The sequence below is a fragment of the Empidonax traillii genome, unplaced genomic scaffold, assembly GCF_003031625.1.
Source record: "Empidonax traillii isolate 1590-97213 ecotype Southwest subspecies unplaced genomic scaffold, ASM303162v1 scaffold462:size771534, whole genome shotgun sequence".
In the NCBI taxonomy this organism is placed as follows: Eukaryota; Metazoa; Chordata; class Aves; order Passeriformes; family Tyrannidae; genus Empidonax; species Empidonax traillii.
The window spans coordinates 125,494-150,104 of record NW_020955655.1 but is presented as its reverse complement, the minus strand read 5'-3'; the positions used below and the strand labels follow the sequence as shown (position 1 = coordinate 150,104).

Below are 24,611 nucleotides of genomic sequence, written 5' to 3'. Positions count from 1 at the left end.
TTTTTATTTCCACGGTGTTAGAGAGAATTTTCAGCATAAATAATATGTCCAAGCTGACTTTGTGCAAGTAGCAAGGGGCTGGCTGCAAAAGTAAATTCAGAGATGCTTCCACACTGATTTTCAGAGGTTGGGCTTGTGAAAATGTTGTGGTATAGGTGCTGCTAATGAAGTCTTAATTTATTGAAAAAATAACAAGGTTTTTGGAATTCATATGGAAATGAACCCATTAAATTTTGCCTTTAGCTCTGGGATGCTTGAAGTCTCTACTAATTTCATATATTTACTGATAGAGAGATTTGACCTAAAATCCCCCTTGCTTGGAACCATTTACCTGCTTGATTTTGTGCTCTTCATGTGAGATACTGATACATAATGTGGTGGGTATTGGTGATGTAATCTGTAAAATACCAAAAAATCTATAAAAAGATCACCTTTGCCTAAATAGATTTAGGCAACTTCCCTGTTTAAAATTCAGTTACCTTCCAAATTTTCCACTGCTTAAATGCTTTGGAATTCCTTCACAAATCTCTCATCCACGCGTAAATATTTCTTCACTTTCATAACCAAAAGGTAGCAACTGTGCAGTATTTATTGTACCTGATTTTTCCACTTGGTGATTCTCCATTTCATTCAACATAGTGTATTAGATTAGATCTGCAGATTTTTATTTCTTTTTTTAAATGCTGTCTTTTCTAATCAGTTCATTGTATTCAACAGTGTGTCTCAGACTTAATTTAGCCTAAGGGAGTGCAGGGCTGTTCTTTGTTGGGGTTTTTAGGCTGTCCTACGTTCTGGATCTTCAGTAGTTACTCAGAGGTTTGAGCAGGACTTCTTAAACCTCACATCTGCCAAACTTTGGTCAAGTTGTTGCTGCTTGCCTCGGTTTTCAACAGCAAACTGAGCAAATACGAACAAGCACCGTAGGAGGAGTCGGTCATCCCTTTGTTTTCCGAAGGCTTGAAAGGAGTGGAGTTAATGAAAAGCTGTGTTGATGCCTTCAGCTCGTTAATGATGGAGCAGGGGGTGGAGGTGCACCGTAACTCCTCACTAAGCAGAATTCATATCCTCTGGGCAGTGAGGTGTGGCTCTAAATGTGTTGGTGAACGTGTTTGCTTTTGCTTGGTGTAGCTCTGGGCTTTCTGATGTCTTGGCTGTGGCCTGGGGATGTGGGGACCAGACTTGCTGGGGCGGCTGTGGTGGAACGAGCGTGGGCGATGGGAGCCAGGGGAAAACACAGCGGGGCCTGATGGGACTGGCTCAATTTAACCTGTTACAAAGGGGGCAGCCTTAAAGGATGCAAATTAAAGAACAAACTTCACTTCTGGTGAAAGCAAACTCGCTGATGATTCTGGAAATTCATAAAACGCACTATGTAACACATCTGACAGTTTTGGGCATCTTTGTCTGATGTACGTAACGGGAGAGGTTTGGGCCATCAGAGGTTCTCTCAGCGTATTAATTCACATTTCCTGAGGGTTGTGTGCTTATGCTTGGTACTAACTCCAGACAGCTACAGGAGACTTGAAAATGGGCTTCTGAAAATGTCAGAAAGGCAGCACAGACCCTTGCAAACCTGTCAGTGGCCCAAATAACAGCACAGCATTCTTGGGGGTGCTTAGCACATGTCTAATGCAACCAAATTTGGCTTGCCACTGGGTTGCTGAAGTTCCTGCTTGGCAGAAATATTGGTGATTTGGGGGATTTTTTCTCTTGCCTTTGTGTTCTTGGATGATAAGAGAAGAAGTGTGCAGAAGGAGATGGGAGGGATAATGGAATAATAAATACAGTGCTGGGTATGAGGAAGGATCAGGAGGTGCTCAGGGATATAGCCTGTCTCTTCCTCTTCCCGCTCAGTCCACTTAAAACTTTCAGGAGATAAGAGCACAGGATGTAATTTAGTCAAGGCTGGAACACAAGCAATTCCCTCCTTTCCCTCAATAAACACTTGCTTGTTGTCTCAAACCAAGGGGAGAAATACTCATAATTGCCCATCTAGCAAATTCTCCCCCTCAAGGCAATAAAGCAGCTTTCTGACCACGTGTGTTTGTGGCTCCTGAGTCACTGTATGTGCCTGGACATATTTACATTGCATCTGCAGCTCTGTGAACTTCTCCAGCCTGCATGTTCATCTGAGTTTGTCCTCACAGCCCATGAGTTACCACAGAATTGTCCCCACTTCTCCAGTGGTGACCCGAAGCTCCCTCGATGTGGTTGAGGCTGCCCACGTTATTTCCTACACCATGTCCGTGTAGGTTTGTGGAGAACACAGCCTGCATTCCCAGGATTCCTGTCCAGTGCTCTCACCAAAGAGAGTTACTTCTTTTGGCATAAATTTTCTGCTTCGAAATGTCGTGCTTCTGTTTTAAGTTTTTCTCTGCCCATGCTGCTGAAGAGATGTTGATGAACACACCAAGTGCAATACCAAGGGGTTGGAGCTGTAACACTGCAGTCCGTCTCAGAGGGGCCTGGGGCCTCGCCAGCTGGCCAGGGAGAAGATGCATGTTTCTTTTTGTGCACTTCTTTCTTTTTCTAAAATAGCTTTAGCCTTGTATTTCTGTAATCCGAGTGTACTAATGGAGAAACAGTGCCCTTTTTTTTTTTTTTCTTCCGTGAATGGCTATAAAAAGTGCCCTGTAGCAGTCAGTGCCACACAAAGAATTTGTTTTTCTGCTTCCAGAGGGCTTTGGCTTCTCTGAAAATAGGTGGATTTTCACAGTGCATTTGGCACAGGCTGTTCCCACATCTGGCTCGGTGACCTCGCTGCTCTCCCCTCACCTGATGCCCCTCTCACCTGCCTGGAGATGGAGGGAAGGAGGGGGTTTGGGAGCGGTTACCAAGCAGCAAGGAGGCAGCATTATGTCTGTGTCAGGTTGAATGAATAGCTTCAGTGTTTGGAGGCGCTGAGGAATTTTGGACACACAGTCCAGTGAGTCACAAAAGGTCTTTGGGAGGGAGGCAGGGGGGAGAGGGCAATGTTGGGATACAGCTGGTACTGTCTCAGAAACTTTGTTTGTGCTGAACTTGATATTGCTTGTGACTCTCCTGAGGTCTCCCAGAATCACTAAAATATTTGGACATTGGTCTCAATATGAGGAAAACATATTGAAGAGTGTCTTATCCTACATAAAGCCTCCTGCTCAGCACAGTCTGGTGCAACATCTGCAAATGAAGTGTCCTTAATTTCTGTAAGGAGGGATTAGCTGTGTTGGGAAGATCTCCAAGCAGAGCACTACAAGTGAGTGCAGGTTGCCCTTGAGTTTCTGGTAGAGTAGGTTGGTTACATCCCTCCTGGAAGGTAGCAGCCACGAGAACTGACAGTGGGAAATGGGAATACAGGATCTGCATCACCACCACGCTCCCTGGCAGTTTGGTTTGCGGGGGGTTTGTCAGCCAAAGCCCTGAGTGGCACAATTGCAGAAATGAATTCTGGCACCACACACGCGCTCATCTGGCAAACCTCTGCATCCCAGGACCCTGGAGAGGCTGGTCAGGTGCTACTCTGAAGTCGTGGTGCTCTGGCTCTGGGACAGTCTCAGCTATTTCCATGTTCCTCGAGGGAACGCGTGGGGCTGACCCTGCTCCGGCCTGTGCTCGGCATTCCCAGGACTGGAGTAATTTTCCGTGGGCTGAACCTGGCTTGTATTTACTTAACTGTGCTCCAAAACATTGGCTCTTGGCTGGTGCCAAGGACTAGTCACCCAAAATGAAGAATCTGTGGTTTGATCTGTTTTGAGGAAAGGCTTCAAGCACAGCAGTTTCTTGAAAATGCAAAAAGAGCTTAGTGTCCAGGACTGGGTGAAACTAAGCCTTGATTCCTTCATTAAATTTAGACTCTAGCTTGGAAAGGAAATGGAGCACCCTGTTAGGCTTTGGCTCTCCATGGTATACACATTGCCTTCTTTTCTAATAAATTGTGTTTCATTCTTAATTATTATTCTTTTGTCTCAGATTTAATGTGTAAATTTCTAAAGAAATGAACAACAGAGGTTTTTAGGTTGGATGCATACCTTGACTAAAATATGTTTCTTCCTCCTTTCTCCCAGGAATTCTCAGAAGTAGAAAAAAGAGATCCTCAGGAGCTAGTTGGTAAGTTCACTCAGAAATATTTATTCACTTTTTTTTTTCAAAACTCTGGTTTGTAGGAAGCACCTTCCCTCTGTCCTGGCAGTGCTGTAGTTTCAGATTGTTGCCTGCAATGTTTTATCTCACTGGAATACTTTCAGTGAAGTCTTCTTTGGGGAGAAAGGCACCATGCCTTGTAATATGTGAAATTATTTTCATATTTTATGTTTAAAACATGTATGTAAAGGGGCAGTGTTGGTGTTTTTTTGAGATGAGCTTAAAAACAATGGAGTAGCCTTGTCCAGACACCCCTGTGAGAGCCAGTGGAACCAGGGATGATGACACTTTGTTCTGTGGCTTCAAAAACTTGTCAAAGGTACTCATATTTAGATATGACCTACTTAAAGATTTATAGCTGCTGTGCTGATAGTGTACTGTACATGTTCTAATGGTTACTAAAACTTACTTGATTTTTGTGGCATTCCACTTACTCATTGCACCATTATTAGATTTGGAAAGCCCAGGACTGTCAGCTTGAAATACAAAATCCTTTCCTGGTCTCTGTGGAGCTGTACAGAAATTGTATTTTATGTTTTATCTGTGACTATCTTGAACTAACCCTCTGTCCCTGAGGTTACTAGTACAGTTGTGTGGTGTCATGTAATAATATCATTAAAAATTAATGAGTGTGGAAGTTGCTTCATCTCTCAAATCAGCTTGTCAAGGCTCAAGCATGGTATTTCACCTATAACGTGTGATAAATGTAAATTAAAACAGCAAATACTCAGATGCTAAGCTGTGGCTCCTACAGCAGCCATCTCTCTGAAGCTCTGGAGTTAACTCCTTTTCAGTTGGCCTGCCCAGACTTTGCACCAGCCCAACTGTTATATTGGATTTTCTGCCTTTAGAAGGCAAAAATGCTTTAACCAGTCTCATCATAAAATACAACAGAAATCTTCCTGTAGATCAGAGGCTGGCTTTGTGCAGGACCAGGTTATGGGAGGTCAGATCCCTGCCATGCTGGATTCTGGAGGTCTGTTGTGTTAGGCCATATCTTATCTGGCTGAAAAGGAACTGTTGCAAGAGCCTCATGGTTGGTGTAAGGTGAGAACCACTCCCTTTCTGAAAACTTGGCCTTTCAGAATTAGACTTCTTTAATGGACAAAGTGCAGAATTTTCTGACCCAGAGCAAGCAACTTCTCCCATCTGGAGGACATCTAAAGTTTTGGCTATCATTATAGGGAAGTCAAAGTCGTCCTCAGCCAGTTTTCCACGACTGATTTTTGCATCATGGGCCTGCCCTTCTCTGAAGGTCACCTGACATTTTTCAGCATCACCTTTATTATAAAAGTTGTGCAGTTGCTGAAGTACAGAAGAAATGGAGGCTCCTGCCAAAAATCCTGTTTCTGTTTTACCTCCCCTGGATGCATTTTAACATCTGTGTGCTCTGAACTGCTCTGGGAGTGGGAGCCAGCTGAGATCCATCTTCACTGCTCTTTTTTTTGGTTTGTTTCTTTCTTTTTTCTTCTATTTTTTTCTTTTTCCCTGTCAGGCTTCCAGCTGGATCCTCTCCCTGATCTGCTTAGTGCATGCTAGGTGAGCACTGGAGCTGGCACAAAGAAAACAGTAGGGATGAGCAGCTGGGAAGGGCATGCTTGTCCTGCCTTATGCTGAAGTAATGATCACATAATCAATGCCTGAAAAGAATGGGAGGGGAAGTTTTAGCCTTAACTGCCCCATATTTGAGAAGGAAGTACATGTGAAGCTTTTCTTTGATAGATTCCACCTCACCATTGTCCTTTTGGGGTTTTTGTACTACTCTGAAGAGTTCATGGTGCTGGCAGGACATTGCAATTGCTGTTTCCTGCAGCCTTGCAAAATAATAGTTTTAAGATGCAGGTATTTTTGCCCTGAAGTTCTTTGCAGGGTGATTGTTTACCTTTTGGACTGTAAGAAAAGTTCTGTGCAGCCCTTAGGACGTCTGAGCACAAACTCAGTGCTCATAAGAGCAGAAAGTACGGCTGAGTTGCAGGTCTCTCTCTGCATTTCTCAGCCCACGGAGCAGAAAGGGAACTAGTGTCCTTCCATGGATGGGTGACTCACTGGCATGCTGTTGCCTCCAGTTTTTCTCTCTGATTTGGCTGTTCTGTTGCCAGGAAATCAGAAACCCACACACCCTGGTTTATGCCAAGCAGACAGAGTGCCAGAGAATGCAGTTTTAGAGAGCAGGCACCACCGGTTTGTGTGTCTCCAGGGGAAAGCCACGTCCCTCTGATCATCCTTTCCAGGTCTTTCCTTGGTTTTTTGGTTTGTTTTTGTTTTTTTTTCTTTTGCATACTGTGACCTTTAGAAACAAACTGGCACCTGAACTACCTTTTTAATCCCTTGTGGCTGTGTAAAACACAGCATGTAAGTGAACCTTGAAAGGGATAGGAGTTCTGTATCCTACCTGGGGAGCAGCGAGACAAGATGCTTTACCAGACCTCAGATGATCCACACCTTGGTCTGTCCTGTACACCCATTATTCTCTCTGTTCTGATGGTTTTCTCTGCCCCAGGAAAACATTCTTACCCATCTGTAGGAAGCAAAGCTCCTGTGTGCCCTCCAGCACAGCCCTTGGACTGAGAGCACTCATTTCCCTCTGGAAGGAAGGGCATGGTTTGTGCTGTGACACTTTCTCTCCTGCTATGCAGATTGTCTCTGTACTGTTGGACATAGGTCAGATAACCCCTCTATCTCAAACTGAAGTAGATTTAATGTAACATTTCCAGTTAATTATCTGCATCACCAAGATCTGTCACTCAGTTATCCTTCACTGACAACTGAGAGGCTGAATCTTTGCTAGGTACACCCTGAGTGGTGGTGTCCAGCAGCAGGATACTTTGAGAGGCACTGGCTCCTACTTTTTTGAACCCTGATCTGAATTTTGGGATCTGCTTCATGGCCTTAGTTCTTTGTCTGGACTATAAATCTGATTGGGGAGAGATATTTACTTACTGTGAGCCAGAATCTGGGTGTGCCCGGACTGATTAATTGTGCCAACAGACAACTTCCTGACGTCTCCACTTGGAGATCCTCGAGGCTGGGAGCCTGCAAATCACACACCAATTAGAGGCTGCAGCCAGTGTCACCTGTGACTCATGTCCATTTAAAACTCTGATCTTGGCAGCAATAACAGGATGCACAGAGCAGTTGGATGTATCCTGTGAGGACACACCTTGTTGGTGGCTGTTTATCTGCAGTTACTGCTGTATAGATGGTGTAAAGCTGCCCTTGGGACTTTGAAAACGCTACATGTTTTATACAGGAGCCTGTGGCTGTATATGCAAGTTCCAGGATTATTTTGAATGATCATCCCAGTTGCCTTTTCCTCTATGGAAAGAACTGGTGGAAAGATGCTGTGGAATCAGCCATTCTGCTGTCTTTAGGGGAGGGAGTTTGAGGACTGCTGGAGGGCATGGATAGTTTGTACTTCCTTACTGTAAATAAGCCCAGAGGCATTACACTCATCCTCAAACTCATCCTTTTCTTCACGGGTGATGTAGCCTCTCAGTCTGGCTGCAATGTGATGAAAGAACTGAGTAATTCTGAATATTTGTGCTCAGTTTGTGAGGTGTGCACGTAGCCTCTCTGCTGACTGAGTGTTCAGCTGCCCACAGCTGTGGTGGGATTGCAGGAGACAAAGATGCATTGCTTCTAGTTCCTTGTAAGCTGTTAAGAGATGCTTTCCCCTATCAGTATAATGTTGATAAATGATGGCTCAAACAAAGGAGGAAATGAGCACCAAAACCTGAAAGTCATGCATCAAAATATATTGTCTCATTGGGAGCTCTTGTTCTGCCTCCAGTATTATTTCTGTTTCAGGGGAGCTTTGAGTGGGTTACTGAACATTCACTTATGACTTTAACGTTTTTTTTTGTGGTTAGACAGAGGTCTTGCCCAGAGTTCCTGAGTTTATGACCCCACAGTTCTCACAAATGTTTTGTTTCTCCGTGGCTCTTCTGGTCATCTGCAAAGACAGGGGAGCCTATGAAATATCTAGTCTGGAGCTAGGCTTGATTTTTTTAAATTTTTTTTTTTTTAGGTCCTTTCTTTGCCTTAAGAAGTCTATATTTAGTGGCTCTTTTTCTTTTTTAACATTTCTGCTGATGCTGTAAATCTCTTAAGCCATTAATCAGCTTTCACCTTTCCCAGCAAGCCTAGTGTGCCGTGTGTTATGAACACTTCTGTCTCTTTGCTCCTGTCTTTGAGTTCCTGGAGCTCTAATTAAACCAGAGGCTTCCCCATCCCACCAGCAACTGTAACCTATAACAAATGTCTGCCTTGTTGTCAGGGAGCTCCCTTTGCCTGCCCTTCTGTTGGGGCTCTGGCAAGCTTTCCTTCTTCCATAGTAAATGCCAAAGGACACTTTTTGTTCGTTACTGGCAAGTGCTGAAGAATTTAACCCTCAGCAACATCTTGATCAAACAGAATGAGCGGTCGCCTGCCAGCTTTGCATCTCCAAAGGATGCTGTCCTTAGTGCTTCACGTTTTTACAAAAGATGTGGAAACTCTAGTAGCACTGATCATGTGTGGTGCTGCTTATCTGTAGCCTCAGCTCTCCTGAGGTCCAACCCCAGTGTCCGTCCCTTGTGCCTTTCTGGCCTTTTTTGAGAGGAGCTGAGCTCAGTGAGCTGCAGTTCAGGCAGCTCCTGCTGAGGAACACAGAGCTGAGGAGCTGACTTGGTTGATATGAGCTCTGTGCTGCTGTCAGGTCTCTTACCCACTGCAGACCAACTCTGGGATGTGTCCCCTGTGTACAAATTATGCTTGAAAACAATCCCAGCCACTTAAAGGTGGCACAAATCTCTGCTCCGAGACTTAGCTAGAACACTGCTTGGGTTTCCCATAATAAAGTAGCAAGCAATAGGGGGAAGCACAGCAGTTTCTTTTGCTCATAACTCTGTAAACTAATCTTTAGAGGGCAATCAGGTACTTTAATAGCATATCCCAACACAAACAGCTATAGAAATCTGGCAGACTGTGCTGCTCTGTTCCCAGTCCTGCAGAACGAGTTGTTCCTTCTCGCAATAGTCTGTCTCTGTAAGCAGACATCAAAGTGCCTACTGAGGAAACGTTAACTTAGGGGTGAAATGGAATTTCTTGTGGTTAATTCCTGACAGCCCCGGGGAGGGTTGTTCCCTTCTTGAACCATTTTGGTTCATCTGGGTATGTCTCGATCTTAATAGGACCCAAAGTGATTACCTCCCCCAAAATGGCAAAGAGCCAGGCTGCATAGAGTTGGTCCTGTGATCCTCCACATGCACAGTCTGATCCCCTCTCCAGGAGGCAGAAGCTTTGGCAGAGATTCCAGGTTACCTGCGCTGTTCAGAGCAGGACCTGAAGGTGTGTATGGGAGACCCAGAGTAGTGCAGGGCTGGGTATGTGGTGCACAGTGCAGGAGTTTAGGGATCCATGCCACGACCCAACCTTTATTCCTCTGAAGATTCTTTGCTTTTGAGGATCTTATCAACAGCTGCAGCTGGAGTAGGAAGTAGCTTAGCTTTTACATTTCCATTTGGGGATGAAGAGACCCCTGAAAATGAAGCTTTAAGCATGGGTATGACACAGAACCACAGTTGGAGGTAGTTATCAATAAAGCAAGCATTACTTCCCTCTTGCAATGATGTAAAATTTTAGATTAGTTGTTTCTTGCTCAGCATCTTGAGAACACGATTTCCAGTTGTCAGCATTCCCATTACCTTTGCCCGTTGGTTCCCAATGACAGAGTGGTGCCAGCAATTAATAAACATTAATAAATAATTAAACAATTTAATGACTTGCATGGCTGAAACTCCTTTCAGTGCTGCCAGAACTCATGCCCAGTTTGCTCTCTCCAGCTTCTTTTTCAGAGAGAGTACGGAACATGTCTCCAGATGAGATCAAAATCCCTCCTGAGCCTCCTGGCAGATGTTCTAACCAGTTGCAGGTTGGTATAAGTCCACTTCATTCTTTTTAAAGGCTTGTAGTTCAGTAGGGAGAGGGGATGTTTGGGACCTCTGCTCAGTATTTTTGCACAAGGCAAAACTCCAGCATTAAAGCTGGGCTTTACCACACTGTTTATGAATGCCCTGTGTTAATGCTTTAGGCTTTACAGCAGGTCTAGTTTAGGAACACCAGAGTAGCTTAAAACTGTTTCCCGGTGTCTGTGGGTTATTTATGCTGTAAAACAGCTCTTGGTCTCACAGAAGCAATGTTTACTGTCAAGGCTGCTTTCCTCTTACCTCAGCAAATCCAGCTCTGTAGAAAAGAACAAATCATTGTTTTCCATACAAGCCCAAGAATCCCCTAAACTGGAATAGTTGAGACAGCAATGACTGGATTCCTTTTCCACCTACATATCTCTAGAAGATAAACATTTAGAGGCAAGGCTGGTAACTTAGAGGCAACAACACCAGACAAATGCATGAGTTCTCTGGTGCACATCCAAATAATTGCAGTGGCAAATTTTGCAATAACCTGCTGTGTTCTCCTCATGGAGTGCAAATAAAAAAGAGCAGGGACTGCTGTTTCCTACCACCCATCTGAGTTTTATCTCCAGTTTTCCGCCCAGTAGAAATACAAGTAAAGAATCACTTCTGGAATGCTCTATAAAGTAGCTCCTAATGTGCAGTGGTGATTCAGAGTGACTCACCATCCAGAGGATGCTTTCTTCTCCACACAGTGTACCTGGGCACACCCATCCCTGCTCTGGTGCTGCAGGAGGATTTTACTGTTCTGACATCAATGAATTGGGGTGCGTTAGATCTGAGGAATGCACAGAGCTTGAGAGAGGAGACAGAAGAAAGCAGAATTTTTCCCCTTGCACAGCAGTTTACTGTGTTAAATCAAAGGGGAACTTGTCCTCTGTTAGCAGGTCAAACCACATCTTAGAGCACTTTGAGCAAGGAGACAGGATTGTTCCTGAGAGATGCAAAATGTTCTGGGCTTTTCACTGGTGACTTGCTCTGTTGTCAAATTCCTCCCCTAATAAACTGTATCTTGGAACTCTGCCAAAGGGAGTATTTCTTACTGTAAAATTGACTGACTGGTTCCCCATCTGTGGACTTTTTGAACCATATTGCTACTCCATGGGGAGGGGACAAAAGGGAACACCTATTCAATCACTTCTGCTCCCCAAATTCACCTTTTTGCAGTTGTTCCTTCAAACCTCACAATGTGTGTGCTGGACGTGGAGATTGTGTGATTTCCTCTTGCTGATTTTGTGACAACCTGATGAAAATTTATCTTACAGAGGTTTTTTTTTAAGGTTGTTGAAATGGGAGTTTCATATCAGCTCTTAACAATCCTCCTTTATTCAGGCTTCAGCAAGCCCTCAGACAATAGTCAGTTGTGTGTTTGAGTTGACTGTCCAGGGAGGGAGACATGAAGTGACTTATCCAGAAGCAACAAAGGCAGATTGACTCAGCTCTCCCGTCCTGAAAGAGTGAAGGCCCAGCCTCTGGTCTTGTTTTATATGAGAAATTCCTGTCATAAAGAAAATATGACGGAAATTACTGAGGATATTCTCCTACCAGTACCACTTAACTCCATATTCCATCTTAAAGTTCCTGCCTTTGCTGTCAGCATCACTAGAGTAGGAACACTTTTAAGTACTTTTGTCCACCTTGGTAAGGAAATAAAAAATCACATTTGATTTGAAAGCTTTTAGTCTCTTTGCAGAGTAGACTGCTTGACATTTCCAACCTAATTTAGAGTTGCCTTTTGCAGGGGCTTGGGACTTCAGTAAGTTGTCCACGGGCTTTGTAACTATGTGAGTGATCTGCAAAGAGGAGCTGATTCCATCTGGCTGGTCACTTGTACCAAAGCAGGGATTTACAAGTGCATTGTTCCCAAGAGTGTTTGGCTGCCAGTGGGCACCACCAGCAATACCTGCTGATCACACTGGCTTTAGTTCTCCAGCAGAACTTGGCTCTGCTCATCTGTTACCCAGGCAGAGCCATGAGCTTTGCCTTCTGGGCAGTGTAGCCCAGCACACCTGAGTCTGAAGGTGGGTGTGGTGGCTGTGGGAGATCCTCAGTGGATTTCAGAACTGGCTTCTACTCTCAAGTCATGGTTATAAAGGGAAACAACAGACTTGGAAGGAGGAGTCTGTGCCACTGCCTTATAGGCAAATCTTTAATCACTGAAGCCTTCAGTAAGTGCAAATATCAGTTCCTTTACCAATCCAGACAGTTCATGAAACTACTTCAGACCTTAGAGGAGAAAGTGTCTATTAACCAGCCTTGGGGAAGAGGTGGAACCCTTGCTCCACTCAAGGAGGGGTCACTGGTTCAGTTGGCTTGTTTCCACATGTACACTTCTGGTAGTCAGCTGTTGTGCTGCTCCTTTTCTTACTGGCTCCCCCTGTAATCTTTCTCCTGTAGGATAAAATCCAAAAGCTGTATGAGAGGAAGGTGAAAGAGGGCATGGATATGAACTACATCATCCAGAGGAAAAAGGAGTTTCGCAACCCCAGGTGAGCCACCATCTTCTCATGTGTGACCAAAGCACCACAGAGCAAGTGCCAAGGATATCCTCTTTGTTGGAGTTGTAGCAGAAAAAGGATCCTGAGCAAGAAGGACTCCTGCTTACAAACAGATTGTGTCTGTCTCATTTTTGTGACTGAAACACTAAAACTCTTATTTGTGTTCTGGGAGACAACAGCAAGTGTTGGTTAGATTTTAAATGTGAATACTTTGAATGAATGAAGTATTTTAGAAGATGTGTCTGTTCTGGGAGCTGGGAGATGTTTGGGGGAAGAGGGAAATGCTGTGGTTAATGGGATGCCACATCCATCATAGCAGGCATAGCTTCCCTGGTTCTGATTTCACTCTTGCAACGTGAAGAGGTGACAAATTCTCTTTCTACTGACACATCTGAAACACTTCTGTTTATTTCTGCCTCACTGGTTCTGTTCTGAACTCTTGTTTTTCCTTTGCAGCATCTATGAAAAGCTGATCCAGTTTTGTTCCATTGATGAACTGGGTACAAATTATCCAAAGGTGAGGTGCAGTGCTTTTGGCTGGAAAGGGAGTGGGTAAGAGATAATAGAGAGGTGTAAAATCTTACTTGTGGCTTTCTTGAGCCTGCTTGCTTAAAGGTCCTTTAAGGGAACTTCAGTTTGAGACCCTGCACTGAAGTGAACGCTTGTGTGTGGCAGTGAGCCTCAGTGCCTCCAACTTTGCTATAATGGTTCTGAACAAAAACTGCTGAAGGGTGTAGGTATAAAGGAAACTCCTCAAGGGGGACAGAAGCTGAGCAGCAGAAAAATGCATGACTTACCCCAGCATACTTTTGGCTTCAAAGCTATTCCTTCATTCACAACAGAATGTGGTCCCATAAAAGAAGGTCTGATGTGATCTTTGGGATACAAGAGGAAATCAGTAATTATTATCATCAGAGAACAGAAATGCATTGAACATTTTTGAACTGGGTTTTTTGTCCATGTGGAAATAGCCCCAATCTGACTTACTTTTTTTTCTCTTTAGGACATGTTTGACCCTCATGGCTGGTCAGAGGATTCGTATTACGAGGCACTAGGTAATTCCAGGAAGTCTGTCCTTTTTTGTCCTAGCTTAGGTCTTTGTGTTTTGTACTTAATTAACTGCACTGGAGCCCCCACTTCCTTTATAAATGAGAAGTCGTCACATGCTGCTCTTTAACGACTTCATTCTGGTTGGATGTGCCTGAATGTTACTGATGCTTCATCAGTTTGGAAAGAAAGCCTTTTCATTTAAATTGCTTCTTCAGTGTTTTCATCTCTTAAATCATTAATTTAGTGCTGTAGTGCTTTGATTCAAGTTACTTTCATGGCAGTTTAATTTTCTGTACAGAATTTGAAGGTTTGGATTGTTTATGATGGGGAGTGAGTGAGAGGGAGCTGTGGGGTTTTACTGTTCTTAGTGCTTCCCGTCTTCTGATCTTTCTCAGCCAAAGCCCAGAAGATTGAAATGGACAAACTGGAGAAGGCCAAGAAGGAACGCACAAAGGTAGTTCCTCAAACCCCAAAGAGATGGAGGTGCAGGGGTTTTGTTTCTTTGCCTGCTGAATTTCATTTTGTTGCTCTGCCCTTTCTGTGCTAATACTGCTTGGTTTTCCCTGGTTCTCTCCTTGCCTGTCCTTTCCCAAGCTGCTCAAATCAAGTTGTTTGCCCTTCCTTACAGGTCCATTCCTCTGGGTTGTTTATTCCACTGGATTTCCTGCTGTTTTGTCAGTATTTTTAAACCAGAGCTCTAAAAATGGTATTCAGTAGGCCAGATAAGGGCAAGATAATGCATAAAGAACAGCCTTTTTTCTTCATCTCTGACATTTTGCCTGGTGGCATAGCCTTGGTTATAGCTTAATTTCCTCACCATATCTCAGTGTGAGACAATATCTGCTTTCTGTTCTCCTTGTTATTGCCTTCTTGCATTTCCAGAAATATTTGGCCTATGTTAACTTCGTGCGTTCTGTGACAAGCCCAATTATTCTTATATACACCCCAAAAAGAACACAGACAGGCTGTGGAAGATTTTATCCCTGCCCTGTATTGCCTTTAAGCCAGTGGCTGGCTGGAGAAAACTGTCTGATGTTAGAGATTGCCATCTAACCTTGCAGGAGGCTCCTTCCATATTCGGTGGAGGGTTTTTTTGTGCAGTGCATGCTGTGTCTTGCTGCTTGTTTTGGTTTTTTTGCACAGTAACCCAGGTATCTCATTACCTCCTTGCCCATATCTGCAGTTTTGAGGCTGCAGTGCTGTTGTAGCTCTTGTTGCCAGGTTTTCCTGCCATGATGCAGTCGCAGTAAATTGTGCAAGTAGAGGCTTGTCTTGCATGTTTCTTAGAGGAAAAAGAATAAGAACTTCTAACTGTATAAATACAGTGTTTAATGACCAGGATGTGTCCTGTCTGAGCTGTATCAAATCCCAGTTGACACACACATTATTATTGCAGCAGAATTAGGAGCTGGGTTGTAGAAATCCTTAATTCTCATGGCTTCAGTACACTTTGGCCTGAGGTCCATGTCTGTCTTTCTGCATGATGGGCAGCTCAGAGGCCAGTGTCTTACATCACATTAAAGCTGGTTTTAAAAAACATAGGTGCTGTGGGTTAAAGACAGACTGTGTATCTTAACACTTCATTTTTTTTTAATCTTCTCCTTTTTCTCCTGTGCGTCTCTCCCTTCCCAGATTGAATTTGTGACTGGCACTAAAAAGGGTACAACAACAAGCGCCGCTTCGACAACCACCACAACAGCCAGTACCACTGTGGGAGGTGAGGAACAGCTGGGATTGTGGCAGTGGTGCTGGGATTAGTGCTTCCTGGAAACCTGAAGGCTCCTCTTTGATTGTGCATATAATGCAAGAGTGTGTTTTTTCTAGGGGTTGTTGGACTAGCTCTGCTCTAGTCCCCGTATTCCAGGTCTCTCCTTCTGGAACGAAAGACTAGGGCCAGGTGGAATAGTGAAGAGATTTATTAGGGTGTCAAGAAACCCGCTACTGGCTGTGCTTTAGAGCATTCTTGGGACTGGTGCATCTCAAGAGGTTTGCAAAGACTGAAAATCATTCTCCTGTCTACAGCCTGCATTTTAAACTGAGGGGAGGGGAGAGAAACCACTGGAGGCTGATGAGTGTGTCCCGTGCCTGTAGCTGAGCAACTGGGATACGTGTGGTGTTAAAATTAACTCTGCTCTGGGGCAGGGATGATCCTGACTCCCATTTGGCTGGAGCTCAGGTGTAGAGTTCTGCTTTGACTCTCGAGGTACAAAGTTGTCTTTCCTCCCCACCACTTACTGCCAGTGTATCCTGAAATTAATGTGAGGGGAAGTTGTCAAGCAGCGGTAGAATAAGGGTTGGCCAGTCAGGGTGTTGAGAAGGGATTGGTGACCTTTTAACATAATGCTAATCCTCATTTGCTTGATTTAATCAACTTTCACAGATGCCCAGAAGAGGAAGAGCAAGTGGGACTCTGCCATCCCCGTAACGACGATAGCTCAGCCCACCATCCTCACCACCACTGCCACGCTGCCGGGGGTTGTCACGGTGACAACCAGTGCCAGTGGGTCCAAAACCACGGTGATATCAGCGGTGGGCACCATTGTCAAAAAGGCCAAGCAGTGACTGGTGTGCTGGGCCCGGATTTTGGGACTTGTTTGTCATTGAAGCCATGGTTCTCGGAAGGGAGGGGTAGCTTTCGCCTTTGGTAAAGGATGGCAAGATTCTTTGGAACAGACCACAGTTCCCCTGTGGAAGACTGGGGGCAGGAGCAGGAGCAGGCATGCCAGCTGTGTGCCCACAGGAATGGACCTCTGCCCACAATGCCTCTGCCTTTGCTTGCTGGGGGAAGAACCAGCCTGTGTGTTGTGCTGGAGGAAGGTGGTATCAGGAGCCAGCTTGTAAAAGTTCGCTTATTAATTACTGCATTAGGGTCTTACCTACTTGCAAGTTTGGTTTAGGGGGAAAAAAAAAAAAAAAGAAACTAAAATAAAAGGGCAAGTAGTACAGGACTATCAGTGTTATCCTCGTGTATTCCAGGTCGTGCTCCAGGCTTGCAGCCTGTGATAGGTGCTGCCCTCTGTACTCCAGCTCAGTTCTGAGGGAGTTAAAGCAGAGACAACTGGTCAGTGTCCACGTTCAGATGTGTAGCAGAGACCTGAAGCAATCTACATCTGTGAATGTAGGCTCACCCTTTGTCCCAGCACTGCCATCTGTACCCGTGTGCTCTCTGTGTAGATCTTAGTGTGAAGTTGTTGAACTGTTGAGGAAAACTGTGCTGGAACAGTCCTGTTATCGTCTCTCAAGGATGAAGATTTCTATGCAGAACCCTTAAGCTGTAGAAGTTTGATTTGTGAACTCATTTGCAGAGACCTGTGCAAAAAAATACTTCCATTGCCACGGAGTGAGATTGGACAGCAGATAAGCAGAGGAGAGTGTCTGATCCTAATTGTGATGTTGTTTATCTTTGTACTAGCTCGTGATGTTCTGTGAATGCACACATGGCAGTTTCTGCTTGCTCCACTGTTGTGATAAAGTATTTTCAGTTGAAAATTTTATTGTATAAAAATCGAAAAGCCTTTAAAAAAACCCTGGTGTCATTCATGTGTCTGCCTTTCTCTTCAGGTAAATTCCTACCTAGAGCCTGTTTTTTTTCTAGTGCACAAGCAGTGATGGGAGAGATGTTTGCCAGATCAGTAGAAGTGTAAATTTCTGACAACTCATTGGGGCTTTTTTCAGTTTTTTGTGTAACATGTTACTGTTGATCAAGACTTTCCATTTATGGAGACTTAAGGCAGAAATAAGAAGTTGGTATCCTGCTTTTAGATAACTTTAAAACATGTTAAACACTTTGTCCTAGCAGTCATTTTACCTTTTAAAAAAAGCATCTGTGGATCCAGAAGTGCTCATGGGAGATAAACCAGGGGACTGATGAAACTACAGCGTGGGGAGATGGTGGAGTCAATCTTTTAAAGCAATAAAATATTCAAAGGCATAAAAACAGCATGACTGAAACATCTCTTGTTTAAATTTGGTTTTTTGCATTGGGCTGCTGACTTGACTCCTGCAAGCTTGGATGAAGGGAGGGCTCCCTGAGCTCTGCTGAGGTGTCCTGAGCAGAGTTGCCACGAGGCACCTGGAGCAGCACTTTCCAAACAGGCTTATGCAAGAGACCTGCAGGACTGGGCTGGGTCTGGCAGCTCCTGAGCTCCCAGGGCTCGGTGTTTGCTGTCTGCAAGTTGAAATGGGCATGGTTTGGTTTAGTTTTTTTTCTCTCTCTCTCTTCAAAAAGTTGGAGTGGAGATGCCAAGCCTTGTGTAACAAACTTGAGGACAGTAGCTTGCTGCTCTTACCTTGTGTGTTGCTTTCAGAAGTAAAAGGTGGAGACAGGTTGGAAACTGCAGTTCTAAGGAGAAAGCCTCTGTCCCTGAGAAACAGATCTTACAGGTTGGTGGCTCGTGCTGGGCTGTGGTCAGTCAGTGCCCCAGAGAAGGTGGAGGGAGCTTCAGGTGCACAGGAGTGATGTCCTGAGGGAAAAGGATCCCTTCCTGGCCCATGAAGCAGGGCCTGAAGCCCTCAGGAGGGAGGTTTGACCAGTTTGCTTTAGAACTCTGTGGCTCTGCTGGTTGCAGGGCTCTGGAGCTACTGAGGGTGTCAGTGCCTGTGTTTTAAACAGCCCCTAAGAACGTTAAATGTTCTTAGTTTGAATGTTCTTCACGCTGCTGCAGTGGTGATTGCTCAAGCTGCTCTTCTGACCCCTAAAAGCTGTAGATACTCATTCTTACCATACTCAAGAGAGTAAAACCAGTCCCATTTTCATCATTCCTTAGTCTGAGAACTGCAGGCTCATGCTCCTTGAAAACCACAGGGCTTTTCTCTGCTTATCACCCTCCTGAGCCCGGCTGTCTCCCAGCTTGAGTAGGTTTGTCTTAGCTGAGACTCCGCACTCAAGTGTGTCTGTGCCTCAGAGGAGAAAGGAGAGCTGCCGTAATGAAGTCATCCTTGGCAGAGCTGGTTCTGCTCTCCCTCTCCCTTCTGAAGTCTTCTCTCCCACCTCCCTGCCCCGAGGTGTTGATTTTCTTTCCTATTTGCTTGTTGTGATTTAGAGATCTGCCCTCCTTTTGATGCTGTTGTGGGAAGGGATTTTGCCTGCTCAGGAATTGCTTTTATTTTGTGGCTGGCTGGGTGCTGCCGAACCCAGGGAGCAGGTGGGGAGGGCAGCCTTGCCAGCCCCACCTCAAACCGTGAAATTGGAGCACCTGAAGCTATGTTTTAGTTGGATTGCTGCTGTACTGTCTGCTTTATGGGAGTTATGTACTGAGACTAACAAAAAAAAAGAAGAGTCTTCCTTCCCAAGGCTTTGGGCCGTGCCAGGGCTTTGCTGATGACACGGCTCCAGCAGTGTGGAGGTGATTGTTTCAGCCAACACCTGCACGAGCTCCTTTCCAGCTCTGCAGCACTGCAGGGGAGAAGCTTTAGCTGCTGTGGAGCCCCTCAACCAGATGGGCTTTGCAATGTGCCCAGAAAGTTATCAGGGGGTGGGGGCTGCTCACTCCTGTTGAGAGGGGTGAGCGTGGGGAAGCCCAGAGTTGTTACAGACTGGTTATGGTTGGAAGGGATCACTGGTGGGGTCTTCCCAGAGCACACTGTGTCCAAATAATACTTAAATATCTCCGGACAGGGAGCAAGATGCCTCTCAGCAGGGTTCTCCAGGACTGCCCAATGTTAAATGTTTAACTAAATTGCTGTTGAAGTTCAAGACCCCCTGAAAGGGCAGTGAGATTCCACCAAAGCCTCCTCTTCCTTTTGGAGAAGGTTTCCAGCAGCATTTCTGCAGAGCCTCGCCGTGCGCTGCTGTTCCTCTGGCTGTTTATATTCCACTTCCTTCCTTTTGTTCTGAGCGAGAACCATGGACACCAACGACTTCCAATATTTGGTCTTTGTTTATTTGGAACTTGTCTTTGGCTGGGGCCAGGCTCGTGCTTTGTGTTGCCAGTAAACAGCGAAGCACTGGGATCTCACAAGGAAAAGTTTGGCCTTTTCACGTGGAAGGCGTCCTGTCTGTCTGTCTGTCTGTCTGTGTGTCCCCTGCCATGTTTGTAGGAACCAGCATTAGAAGAGAACAAGGCTGACTTTTGCTGCAGCCATAGAAGGTGAAGCTATTGGTGTTTTTTAACCTTTCTCCTCTTTGAGTAGCCTCTTGAAGTGCTTGGAGAGCACGATGGAAGGTTCAGCCTTTGGCAGCTGATGAATCCCTGGGAGGTCCTGCTTTGGATGCGTGGATGGACGGATGTTAGGATTGTCACAGGCTGAAGTTTTATCCTGGATCCTTTGCATGGTGTTTGTGTCCCACTTGCTGCAGGTCTTCCCCTGCACCAGGGATGTTCAGCAAGGACATTTTCCCTTAGGTGCGTGTCCATGAGGAGGAACATCCACTGGAAAACAGTGGGGTGTGTGGTTAGAACTGTCTCAGGGGAAGGGCTGAGGAAAAGAATGTGACTGGATTTCATCTTGCACTTTTAATTATGTGGGGAATTATATTAAGCATCATTTAGTGCAATAAATTATATGCACATTAATGGAAATAAATAATACATTATTACACATTCTTTTAATTTATGCCATAGAGCAGGATAGTGCCACTACGGTGTATGATGCAGCAATGGGATCAAGTACTTATTTGTCTTTTAGCGTGTGTGTTGTTACAGAATTAAAAAAGGGGATGAATGTGCTGCAGCAGTAGGATTTTTGGCTGTAACTAATCAACAAAGAGCTAGAAAAAGCCCCAAAGCTGTCTCCAGGCACACTGTGGTGGCAGGACAGAAAGAAGAAAGGTTCTATACAAACTGGCATGGCATTAAAAAAAAAAAGAAAATAATCCTGATATCCCTGATAATTATCAGTAATTGGCACTCGGACTGGTAGTCTCAGCAGAGGGAGCAATAATTTAGTGTGAGCTATAAAATTACTTGTTTTCCCTCCCAGGGCAAAAATTTCTAGGCCACGTTGCCACAGCAGAAAATCACCGATTTATAAATGTGAGGTTCCCCACGTACACGGCTGGGAGCTGTGGCAGAGCCATCTGCAGCAAAATCTGCTCCTCCTGCCTCTGCAGCCCCTGGTCTCTGCCCATAAAAACAGCCAGTTTGTGTGGGAAAAGCCTGGTCTAGCAGGCAGGGAGAGCAAGGTGTGGAACCAAGGTAAGAGCTTGAGCTCACCAGGTATTCTTTCCTGGTAGAAGTACCTTGGAGAAGTTGCCTGAAAGGCAACCCATAAAACAGCTTTTTTTTTAAATTATTTTTTTGGTGGTGGAATTACCTTGATATTGGAAAACCCTGCAGATATCTACTTAAATGCAGCCCAGTTACAGATGGGGCTGGGGGAACATGCCTCTAAGAAAGGTGCAAAATGATTATCTCAGGCTCTTCTGGCAGCACCCAGCGAGTTCAACTGGGCTCCTTCTCTCAGCAGGAGGTGTTCAGAAGGGGCTGGTCCTGCCTTGCTGCTCCAGGATGAAGGGGAGGGAGATGGTGTCAGGAAGCCCTGGGGCTGTCAGTGTTGGCAGGTGAGACCAGAGGTCCTTTACAGGAGCCAGCATAAACATCCTCCATCCCAGGTTGAGAAAGGAGGACATCCAGAAACCAAGGACACCAAACGTGGTGGTGGAAGCTGGCTGCTCCCAAGCTTTTCTGGTTGGCTTCAGGATTCTTGTTAGGGAGCCATCACTAAAATAACTGAGTTTTTTTGGTAAAATGCTTCTTGCTTGTAGCCTAAACTGTTTTTTTTTTCAACTCCAGTGCCTGGCAGCATCGCTTCCCTCAATGGGATAAGAGGAAAATTGCAGCAGTGGGAGGTGGGCGTTGCTGCTGGACAGGACCAGGGCAGGTGAGCAGACACCTCTGCAAGCACCAGCACAAGCTCCCCTCCTCTCTTGGGAACTGAAGCCCAGTTTTTCTTTGTCCTCAATGCTCTACAACATCTGCTGCAGCTGTGACCCCCTAAGGCAGAGAGAGACCCTGTGCCTTCAGCCCCTCCCCTGTCCTTCACCAGCAGCCACCGTTGCACCCTGAGCATCAGCACCTCTTGTCCCTGCTCTCAGGTCGTAGCCAATCTCTGTTGTAGTTTTAAAAAAACCCCAGCAACAAACCTCCTTCACTTTCAGAACTTTTGTTTAAATCTAGGAAACAGCATCTCCAACAGGGCTGGGCTAATGCTGAGGTTGCCAAGTCCAATGTTGGGAAAGTAGGAAATACCAGACCTGAACTGCCCGGGCCATCTTCCGCTGCACCCCTGCCTGTTTCCCATGTGCTGCAGCTTTTAATGGCACAAGCACATCCTCCTTTTTCCTGGGGCTAAGACAGTTTACACACATTTACTCGGGCTCCCTGTTTCTTGTAGTGAAAGAAATCCTTTTCCTCCCTCACGTTTGGATCAGTGCTGTGTGTCAGCAGCCCCCGTGATGCCACGTTGATAACGAAGAGCACGAAAGTGCCCTGCCCGTATTTTTGATCTCCAAGGCAGGCAGGAAATATGCCATTTTTTCTTCTGGCTGTTGCTATTGTTTATATGGAAGCTGAGGGGATGCAGTTTTCCTTGTGAGGATTTATCAAGGAGCTGAAATGCAGCCTCTGCCCTTGCATCTGCTCTGGGGGAGGGTGAGCAGGTCTGAGCCATGACAAACCCCTGACTCTACAGTGAAAGGGTACTGTGGGGCACAAAAATAACCTCACCTGAACTCCAAACCCTCCTCTGCTGTTCCTTGGGGAAGGGGTTTTGGATTCAGCCCAAGCAGAAGGACTGGATGCAGGGGTGGGATCGCTGCTAGTTGCAGGTTTGGCTGGTGGTGGATGCGTCGGGAGCAGGTGTGGATGTGTCTCATTTACGGTGCTACATGGGGCTGCACTGACCCTCGAGCCAGATTTATTGCAGGTGGGGAGCGGGCTGCCGTGCTCGTGCCCTGGACAAAGCAGGATGCAGTTCTGTCCTCTTTGCAAGCAAGGCACCCAGGCTGGGTCGGCAGTTGTGTGGTTGTCACAGCGGGAGTTTACCCGGTGTTTCAGCAAGGAGTTACCTGGGCACTGGATGTGACGCCGCCGCTCGTGCCAGTGGGAAATTTGGAGGAGAAACCCCTGGCAAGGGGGCCCGGGGCGCTCCCCCAGCTCTGCCCTGAGCAGGCAGGTGAAGCCGAGCAGCCCCTTCCACGCACCCTTCCCACGGCAGCACCTTCCCACTGCCCGCTCTGCCCTTTTCCTGTGGGCTGGTGCTTGTGTGGAGGGAGGGTCCAGGCCGGCTGCGAGGGCTGTGCCGGCCCGTCCAGGTGTGCGAGGGAGGAATGAATGCCAACCCTGCGTCACGGGCACCCCCTCCTCCCTCCCCGCTGGGATAAAGCTCGTCCTCACCTGGGATCCAATCTCATTTATCGCAGCTCCCACCTTTCCTCCCTGCCAGCCCCTCGGGAGGGAGAGGCGGCAGCCCCGGGACAGCGAGGGGAGCGAGAACAAAGTCGATATTTGACTGGAGGGTACAGAAATCCGCGGGGAGTTATGTGGGATCGCGGGCTCGCTGCCCTCCCCGCCGGACCGGGAGTTGACGTTTAACCGGAAAGAAAAAAGGGACATAAAGTAGAGAGGAGGGAGGAAAAAAAAAAAAAGAAAGAAAAGGCCAAAGCTGGAAATCAAGTTGCAGCAGTGAACCAGCACGTTCCCCCTCTGCCTTTGGAAGAATTTCTTGGCTTGGTGTGTGGGTGCCTGTTATTCGGGCTGCGGCAGAGGATTTGGACACTGAGTCAGACCCAGCGCTAATGAGGTTTGTGGAATTAATTCATCTGTGCTCTGTGCTGTCCAGCTCGCTCGAACTTGGCTGCGTGGATTAACTGGGGGGGGTGGAATAAGGCGCGGGGCTCCTTGCACGGGCAGGTAGGCAGGACACGGAGCGCGGGGTCAGCCCCTGCCTGCTCGTTCCCTCTGTTTTCCTCTGGTTTTGGCTGCCGGGCGCCGTCTCGTGCCTCTTGTCCGGCTGGGAAGGGCAGCGCTCGTGTCCCAGCAGGGCTCTGAGGGCTGCACGGGGCGGTTTGAGGCTCGGAAGGTATTTGGGAGCCGGGCTGGGGGTGGCGGTGGGGGTGCCAGGTGGGAAGGCAGAGCAGAGCCCTTTGGAGACAGGTTGTTGCGGGTTGCAAAGGTTGCCCACTCCGTCCTGCCCCCGTCAGCCGCCCTGCAGGGGGACAGGGGGTTGTGCCTCGGAGCTGGCAGCCGGGGGAGGCTCTCAAGGGGTGACACCAGGCAAGGTCAGCCAGGCTGCGGGTGCCTCCGACCCGCCGAGCCCCGGAGGTTGTTTCCCAGGATGAGTGGCTGCCTGAAACCCCCTGCGAGGCGGCAGAAAGGAGAGGGAAGTCTCTGGAAGAAAAAGCCAGGAGAGAGAGTGGGGGTTCAGGGTCGGCTTTGCTGAACCGCAGGTGTTTTTGCGAGCTGGTGGATCTGAAACGGCCAGGAAATAGGGAAATGGACAGAAGGGTCGGTGTGAGGGAGCTGGGTTAGGTGAGGGAAAAGAGGGATGAGGAGCACCCGTGGAGAGGAGTGAAAGGAAAAGTGTCTTATGGGGCCAAAGGAGCAGAGAAAGTGCCAGGAGCAGCACGTGGAGGGAACGGGAGGGTCCCGGGGCTGTGCCGGCGTTTGGGCAGTCCTATAGGCAGGGTCCTGACCTTCCTGCCTGACCCTTGAGGTTCCCCCCTGCCCAAACCCGGGGGGCAGAAGGAGGAGAGGGTCCTGCAGCCACCAGCCCTTTGCCAGCACTGGGTGCTTTTGGCCACAAACCAGCTCCCAGCAGCTCCAGGTGGGTCCCAGGCTGGGTCCTGCTGTGTTTTGTCCCTCGCTGGAGGATGCCAGGGACCAGATCTGAGGTCTGGAGCTCAGTCTGAGAGCTGAGATCCCTTGCTGGAAACAGCAAATGAAGACACTCACACGGAGCCTTCCAGCTGCTGGAGCTCTCATGGGGAAGAAGGGTAAATGGATGGGGAGAGCAAACAAACCCAAAGATCAATATGATCCCATGTTTAAGAGAT

General features: G+C 46.7%; 2 protein-coding genes across 6 annotated transcripts in view; both read left to right on the top strand.

The window, feature by feature from the left end:
• SAP30BP (SAP30 binding protein) overlaps nucleotides 1-18,547 on the top strand; it is a 31,055-nt gene extending 12,508 nt beyond the window's left edge. For 2 of the 3 annotated variants that reach the window (XM_027895655.1, XM_027895654.1), the window contains 8 exons: nucleotides 4,044-4,086; nucleotides 9,942-10,030; nucleotides 12,468-12,559; nucleotides 13,025-13,085; nucleotides 13,572-13,623; nucleotides 14,014-14,072; nucleotides 15,251-15,335; nucleotides 15,999-17,154. In XM_027895655.1, the coding sequence (XP_027751456.1) occupies nucleotides 4,044-4,086; nucleotides 9,942-10,030; nucleotides 12,468-12,559; nucleotides 13,025-13,085; nucleotides 13,572-13,623; nucleotides 14,014-14,072; nucleotides 15,251-15,335; nucleotides 15,999-16,180 (663 nt within the window). In that variant the 3' untranslated portion in view covers nucleotides 16,181-17,154. Of the gene's footprint in view, nucleotides 1-4,043; nucleotides 4,087-9,941; nucleotides 10,031-12,467; nucleotides 12,560-13,024; nucleotides 13,086-13,571; nucleotides 13,624-14,013; nucleotides 14,073-15,250; nucleotides 15,376-15,998; nucleotides 17,155-18,534 lie in introns of those variants that run through there. The other variant, XM_027895656.1, reaches the window with a different exon arrangement.
• Nucleotides 18,548-22,775: 4,228 nt separating this feature from the next.
• The window catches only part of ITGB4 (integrin subunit beta 4), a 28,106-nt gene continuing 26,270 nt past the window's right edge, over nucleotides 22,776-24,611 (top strand). For all 3 annotated transcript variants that reach the window (XM_027895638.1, XM_027895637.1, XM_027895636.1), the window contains exon 1: nucleotides 22,776-23,359. In XM_027895638.1, coding sequence (XP_027751439.1) covers nucleotides 23,355-23,359 — 5 coding nt within the window. In that variant the 5' untranslated portion in view covers nucleotides 22,776-23,354. The remainder of the gene's footprint in view (nucleotides 23,360-24,611) is intronic.